At 33.6% G+C, this 8,580-nt stretch overlaps 1 protein-coding gene across 1 annotated transcript; it reads right to left on the minus strand.

The window, feature by feature from the left end:
* Positions 1–5,026: 5,026 nt before the first annotated feature.
* Positions 5,027–7,077, minus strand: LOC140009897 (uncharacterized). Its single transcript, XM_072056232.1, has 2 exons — positions 7,068–7,077; positions 5,027–5,580 (listed from the first exon to the last, which is right to left on the minus strand). The coding sequence occupies exons 1-2, from the start codon at positions 7,075–7,077 to the stop codon at positions 5,027–5,029; spliced, it is 564 nt and encodes a 187-aa protein (XP_071912333.1).
* Between the last annotated feature and the right edge of the window lie 1,503 nt (positions 7,078–8,580).

Below are 8,580 nucleotides of genomic sequence, written 5' to 3' on the forward strand. Positions count from 1 at the left end.
GGTGTATGTTGTACAATATGTTTGTTTAACCAACATTTGATGCTTATATTTTGCCTGATCCCGAGGCATCAATTATACCATGCAAGACCTCTTTTATTATTTCTTCTTTTGTATTTTAAAGAAATTGAGTTTTTATGTCTTAACATATTAGTCAACTACATGTATTCCGTAGCTGAACAAATTTCAACATTCATGATTTATCATTGTCCCTTATTTAAATTTTATAAGCATAATATCCTCAATGGAAAATGAAAGCTGGGTCTTCTTGCAAGTTTGCCATCATTATCAAGGTAACAGTAGTAGATTATTAAAAACAATCGCGGATATGGAATAGCCAAAGCAATGAATATAGTCAATATACTTATCATCTTCTTCATTTGGAGTAACTCATATGCAGTAATAGCATTGTAGGTTAGATGCAATTACTTGCAGTTTGATTTCACATCCTTTTTCTCTCATGTACTTTTATTCTTTGTTTTGGAACTTTTTGGTGCCACCAAAAAGGAAAACTAATTGGTATATGAGTGCATCATAGCATCCATAATAGTACTATATGTTCTTTGAAGTGCAACTGTGTATGAACTCTATTGGCCACCATCTTTTTTGGCAAAATTGCTTAAAGATTACACCTTCGAATTGAATTTTTGCATAGAATCTATTTTCGGCATTAGATTTGGCTAAACATATCTGGAATGTAGTAAATGAACATAAATATCCTGGATTCCTCCTCTTTTCTTCCATACAAATCAAGCCTGAAATCCACAAATTTCATGACTATCGAATCCTAAACACTTACCAAACAATACATACAGATACACACACACATATGACATTGATTAACAAATAAAATTTGTAAATATGAATGATTTGGAGTTGAAAAAGGAAACCCACATTGCAATTCATCACTTGGGCCTTTCTTATTAAATTTTGGTAAAAGTAACACTTGATATGAAATGTACACAAAAAATTGAGCAACTCCATGTATTTTCATTGAAAATGATCACCTATAGATAGGGGTGCCATAGTCAAACACCAATCAATCTAGCCACCCCTATTGCTAGCAGCCTCGACTACAACTGATGGTAGTTTTTCATGAAGAAATGAGTTGGAAAGAATAAACATAAAATTTGGATAGATGCCAAGTAAGAATGAAATATTAAAGAACATTCAAGAAGAAGAGAATGAAAGGAAGAAAATATAGAAAACAATGAATCTGGAGAGATCGATGGAGAATATGAAAACTTTTATAGTGAATTTTACTTTGACCCACTCGCTTTTTTAAATATTATTTTAGCCCACTCAATTTTTGATTAATCAACAAAAATTTTCAAATAGAAATATAACAAGAAAAGAAATGGAAAAAAAGCAATTTGGTATACTAGACTTTTATAATATTTATGTTAGGTTGGATGACTTTTGTCCATTTTTAACTCTTGACTTCTGCAAAAGTTATAAGGAGGTTTTGTGTATTTTATCCTATTTGAAAATGCATACTTGGAAACAAAAACAATAGACTAATGTGTGTGACACCCCGACTTTTAGGATATTACGATTTCTATTATTTTATTTTTGTTTTAAGACATTGTTTTGTTTTAAAGATTAGAAACCCTACTTGTACTCAGAACCCTAGTTTTATTTGTGACTAACAGGTTTTCTTAAATCTCTCATATTTTAATCGAAACCCTAATTTTAATTTATGGAATTGTAAAAATCCCTTATATTTTTCTTAAAATTCCCTTTTATTTGAAAATTATTACTTTATAATAGCCTTACTACCTAATCACCCTACAAAAAAGTGCAAATGAATATAGAATTAAGGGTTTTCTCTTTCGTTTTCAAGTTATCGCAAATTAGGGTTTTTACGCCTTTTCGTAGTGTGACTAATCGGTACGGAATGTGACTCAAATTTGGTGATTAAGAGTGAGTTTTAGATGAGAAAATAATGTGTGATTAGTAGTAATAATAACAAGTTAGTGAATTATAAGTAAAAACCCTAGTACACGCGATTTACGGAAAATCGGCTTGAACCGACGGGTATCGTTCACTACCGATTGAATACACCGCTTGACCACCATTTCATTAACTTAATCTCATTGTTATTAGAGCCAAAATATCAGCCCCTTATCAGCTCACTATGGCCGAAATTTTCGACCAATAAAACCAAGGAAAAGAAGAAAAATTCAAGATGAAACCTTGTGGTGACAAGTGGAAGCAATCCAACCATCTTTGACCAAATGCAAGACTAAGCTTCTTAACCTTTCTTGGCCTTCATTCTTCTTCATTTTTCCAGCATGGTGGCCGAACCTTGAGGGAGGAAAACAAGAGAAGAAAGCTTCAATTCCATCTTGAGTTTTAGCCTAGTTTGAGAGAAAATCAAGAAACTAAACCGATTAATCCTTTCTTTGAGCACTTGGGAAGCTTGGGGAGTTAATTTTTCAAGGAGAGGTGCAGGATATCTCTTGCAAGCCTTTAATTGAGGTATTATGGCTGTTCATCTTCCTCCTTTCCATTAGTCTTGTTTGAGTTATGTAGTAACTTGTATTCTTGCTTTGTGATGCCTAATCTAAGTGATTTTGATTATTGTAGTGGTGAATTTTGAGTTAGGGTTTTGAATGGTTCACTTATAAATCTTGTTGTTTGGAAGGTATATAGTGTATATGATCTTGTATAGGAGGTTGTGGTAGTGGTTTAAGCTAGAAATGTGAAGTTTACCCTTTGAATTCACCAAATTCCAGATTGGAGTATTCATGTGACCCTGTTCTGACTGGTTCTGTTTGACCATGATGGGGGCTGAATTAGGCTTAGGACAAAACATGAACGTTGTAGGGAATGATGTTTAATAGCTGTCTGTAAAATTTCAACTCAATCCGAGCACTGTAGCATATGAAAGACAAAAATACCCCTGACTGTCATAGGTAGAGTTCTGTGAACAGTTTTGACATTTCACCAATCTGACCACGTTTGTTCACCCTGATCCGTATTGAATTAGCCTTTGACCAAAACATGGAAGTTGTAGTGCTATGTTTTATCTTTTCAACGCCCCTGAAAAAGCCTTAATTGGACTTCAGTAGCCTGAGTTATTGTCATTTGAACATAGTGCGGTTAACTAGCTTGTTGGTGAGATTCTGGTTCTGTAATTTGAAAATTTGACCTAGATAAACTATGAACTGGATTGAGTGGTATTCATCAAAGTTGTAGCCCTTTGTCTTAGCTTCGAAATGGTATAAATTTCACCCCAATCCGATAATCGTAACTTCAGTTGTGACTGATACGCTAAAAGACGTCAAACCTGTCATTTTGTTCTTTGCCTTAAACCTTATTTCCGCTCACTTTTCTAGCTTGGTTTTGTAACTGAATGACTTTTAGCCTATTGAATGACTATTGTAATGAGATTATTTGTGCGTGATTTTGGGGGCTGATTGAGGAAAATAATGAAGCCATAAATGGCTGGAAATAGGTAAATATAAGGGGCGTGCTGCCCAAATTTGCACTCGAGGGATATGTAGATATACTTGCGACTTAAATAGGGATTTGAGGTCAAGTTGGACTTGGATCGCCTATGGTATTCAAGTTTTCTTTAGTCAGGGTATATAAGCTAAAATTTTGCCGGAAACTCGTACCCTTGGAAAATGAAAGTAATAATAAATAGAAATACGTTTTCCTCGTTCTTTCGACTCCAATGGGAGTTCTAAAGTTTTAACCGCTTCCTTACCGAAACTAAACGAGTGAGCATAAATTTTTCGGGATTTGATATGTATCTTGAATACTACTTAAATTAGTTGCATTTACTTGATTTTTTTGAAGTGAAACTCCTATGTTTCGAACTCTAGAGAGTTTTACATTCGTCAATGATATTTTATCGCAGATTTGGACTCCAACCAAGGAGTTGGACCTAAACGTGATTTTGAAAAGCACTACATTTTGGTGAGTGCTTCCAAATACCTGGTTGAACTGGACACTTATTTTCAATACTTGATCAATGTAAATAAATGATATGTGATTTGTTTGATCGGGCAAGAGTGTACTTTATCGCACTTGTCCTAATATGGTATATACTTGTTTATTGTTGCAATTAACTTGATATACTTGTACTTGAGTTGTAAGTGCGGAGCGGCAGTATGTACCACACTCAATCCGAGTGAGAGGTGCCTCTCATTCCCGTCTCCGTACTTTTATTTTGATTCAGTCGATTGGAGATGTTATCTCATCGACATCTTGGGGACCCAAACCCCACTGGCTAGTTAATCGAGTCGAGCTGGCAAGGGCTTGGTCGATTAGATAACGAACCATGGGTAGTTAGTGATGTCAAGTGGAGTGTTATCTTCTCGGCGTTAACATTCATATGCAGGGAAAGAGATTGTGAAAAAACAAGATCAAGATTTATTTTATACAATCCATCAATTAAAAAATCACTACCAACAAAACTACTATTTTTAGACATAGAAAAAATTTCATCCCGAAATTAAAATTTATAGCCATCTAAACTAAGACAAGATAAAGAAATCAAATTTCTAGAAAAACTAGGAACATAACAAGTGTTTGGAAGATCTAATAAAATGCTACAATGTAGAGCAAGTCTACAGGTTCCAATAGCTTCAACTTTTGCTCCCATCTTGTTCCCCGTTAGTATTGTCTTTTTCCTTGTCATTGGTTGGTGGGTTGTAAGGTACCCCTGCATATTATTAAAAATATGAATAGTTGCACCATAGTCAAGCCACCAAGTATTAGAAGGAACATCAACTAAATTGGTTTCAAAACAAACAAATGAAAGGAAATTACCTTTCTTTTGAAACCATGCCTCGCGTTTTATGCAATCTTTCTGCATATGTCCCTTCTTCTTGCAAAAATGGCATTGCCCACCAAAGCCTTTATGGTTGGATGCCTCTTTAATTGGTGCCTTAGGATTCTTCCTTTTGTTCCTTTTAGATCTATTTGCATTATGACCTTGTGATACCACATGCACAGTCTGAGTCTGCAATCCTTCCCTTTTCAACCTCTCTTCCTCTTCGTGACACATAGAGATAAGTTAAACATTCCACTTATCCTTTTGCATATTATAATTGATCTTGAAAGGACCAAATTGTGGAGAAAGAGAGTTGAGCATGAATTGCACCGAAAAGGACTCATAAATAGTCATATCCATACCCTTAAGTTGTTCAACACTATTATTCAATTCCATGATATGTTCACGAACACTACTCACCCCATTATATTTCTTAGTTGTCAAAGTAGCCATAAGAGTACCTACCAAAGCTTTATCCAATGTCTGAAATTGCTGCTTAGCTAATGCTAAAAACACACGAGCCCTATCGAAATTAGGAATTGACTTCTTTATATGCTTTGCAATTTTGCTCTTAACAATCATTAAGCTTAGTTGGTTGGAACACTTCCAATTATCATACAGGATCCTTTCATGTTTGGTGCTTTCAAAAGTAGGCTGCACAGGCTCAATATGGAGGCATAGGTCCAAGTCTAGGCAACCCAAGGTGATAAGCACTTGATCATGCCAATCAAAAAAATTGGACCCATTCAACTCTGGAATGTTTGTTGCAATTCCTGAAACTGAAGCTAGAGTAATAGCTGTAAATACAAGTCAAGCAATGAAATAAATATATAGAGTAATCAAATGCATCATCGTATTTTACCTTTGGACTAGAAAAACGACATGCTAGCGATTTACTCAGTAATTGATAACAATTATTCACTTACAACTTTAATAGAGATATCATATCCCTTTGGGAAATGTAATAACTCACGATTATAGAAATTCAAATACCTTTGGACAAATTTTAATAACTATAATCATCATACAAAATAGATATAAATAACCTTTGCATAAGTTATATATCAATTAGGTCACTTTGGTGACAACTAATTGATAATTTTCCTAAAATATCTATGGAGGTTATTTCATCTTTTCAACTCACTATTGAGTACATGCTAACTCAATATTCAATAATTCGAATATTACAAATCATGTTTGAATATTCAAATTCAAAATAGATATGCCAATAAAATTTATGTTATTTAAGAATCAGTAAAAATAACAAGGACATATTCGAATTATAACATTATAGCAGTATAAAACAAATATTCTGAAATTCACAAACATTAACCTTTGATTCTATATCAAATAGTCTAAGACCATGTGAATTTGTTATGTTAAAATTGAAATCATAACTTGATGCCGCATAAGAAACTTCGACTCAAAACATTAAGGGACTACCAAACATAGTGCTTGCATGAACCATCAGGGAGTTTCAAAATAGCGTAACTAGAACTTACGGCAAATATACATCAATGCTAGGTTAACTTACACCATACATGTAACCACAAAGTCATTTATTGATTTAAACAATTAAATGCCCAATTAAGTGGTCAGTCATGTTGAAGCATTGCTGGCCTTACGAGAGACGCCCACAAACAGGCTTTTTAATCATTGAATCATAACAATTATATGCCTCAGACCATTAAACTAACTCGTATGAAATCCATAGGTAAAGATCGGGAATGACCATCATGGGTTTCAAAAACAACTAAATGATTAAAAAATATATATATCATTATACGGTATCAAGAGACTCAAAACAATTTCCCAATGCCCGATGCTTGTCCACAAGTGAATCAAAGATGCAAACTTGTTCATAGTATTTGATTAGTATCAATTAAATGATACTAGACCAGCCCATTAAAATTGGTTTGAAATTAGGATATGCTAGAACTTCAAGTATGGTGCGAAAGTTATGCGCAATTCAGAATCACCCAAAAAAAAGCTACTCCAATTATACACATAGAGCCAAATTCAAGCAGTCCCATCTTGGGAAAAAGAAATGAAAACAGGTCCTAAATTCTAGACCCAGTCATTATGATAGAATAAACAAGCAAACAGGTTCACATTCAATTGTATATCAAATTTTATGCATACCCAATAAAATTACTAACATAATAGATTTTTAAATCATAAACATCAACTCGAAACTCTGATACCAGATGTTAGAATTTCAAGAGTAAGATTGTTGGTATGATTTGTAAATTAAAATTTAGAAATAAATTCTAAATTGACATACCTTGAGACATTGAAGATATTTTGGAGAAGAATTCTACAACTATTTATCACCATGCCTTTCAATCACCAAGATTGTAAACTATAAATCTTATACTATCCAGTTTTTTCTCACCTAACTTTCTGTTATGCTATTTTAGTGATGGGTAAAAATAACGTATGTCAGAATGGTGAGAGGGACCAAGAGCTCTAGAGTATTTTATAGAGTCACAATCCCTCCCATTATGAAATAATGATAGACTCTAATATTTTTCAGATATATTGTACTTTATTTGTTAAATATAATGATAAGATATAAATTAATAATCACTGTAATTATTCGATAAACTACCACATATAATACGTGTACATACAACGAATATGGGATTTCTTACTACTTCTAATTTGTCTATGTTTACGATTCTATAACTATCAACATAATTCTATTTATGCAGTTATTTATCCCATAAACTAGTGAGATAATTAATGAATATTGGAACAATATCATGTGGTCACGTAGGCCACACTAATATTCCAACACCACCACCAAGGAAATCAAAACTCCTTGCCGAAGCTACTCCAAAATCGACGGTATCTACATTATTGAAGTTGAGTTTTTTTATTTTGTGGTCTGGGTTTTGTGGATGTGAAGTTCTTTTACAAATCTATCGTTATACTCTGTGACTTGTTCAGGTAGGTGCAGTGCTTTCTGATGAACCCCACCTTAAATTTTTTTTTGTTTACAGATTGCTGTTGATTGTTTCATACAGTCAAATAATCTGTTGATTCTTATGCTTTTTCTATTTTTGGCCATGAAATTTGGAGCCATGGAGTAGGCGGTGATGATAAACAAAGGGAAAGGGAAAGAAAAAATGAGAGAGCTGGGGAGAAGAAGACGGCTTGTGATGGTGATGTGACGAGATTCTCCGAGCCGTCAACTCTGACAAGCAAAAGTTGGAAACATGCGGTTTGCTTAGAAAGGCCAAAAATAAGAAAAAAAATATAAAATTAAAACAAAAGCACGTGACAAGAACATGAGTGACCGATCACCCTCTCACGTTGCATTCTACTACTCTAGAATCTTTTAATAGCACTGGGCGGTGCTGAGTTTCCCAAAATTATGCTGCTTTCTGCTTAAGTTTGCAAAATGGTGAGCTTGTAAACTAGTTTGATGTTGGAATTAAAAATCTGAACCATAAGGGACATGATCCTATGGGCAACACCTCACCATAGACCACATCTAATGTATATTCCTCCCAAAATTTTAGTCAAACTTTGAGAATATTAATAGTGTTTTGATTGTGATACTTGAACTTTTTTTTTCAATCTTAACCCTCAAAATTCAAAATTTGAAATTTAATGTAACATACATTTGATTAAAAATAAGGGCAATTTTAGCAAAAGAAAACAAAAAGAATCTGACTTTTAAAACTGGATAAATATTTTAGAATACCTCAAAATGAAAGATAGGACTAAAATTTTAGGATAGATGGAATAATAGGTTTGGATCTTTGATCATGAATCATGGGCTTAAATAG

Source organism: Coffea arabica, chromosome 6e (genome assembly GCF_036785885.1).
Source record: "Coffea arabica cultivar ET-39 chromosome 6e, Coffea Arabica ET-39 HiFi, whole genome shotgun sequence".
Classification (NCBI taxonomy): Eukaryota; Viridiplantae; Streptophyta; class Magnoliopsida; order Gentianales; family Rubiaceae; genus Coffea; species Coffea arabica.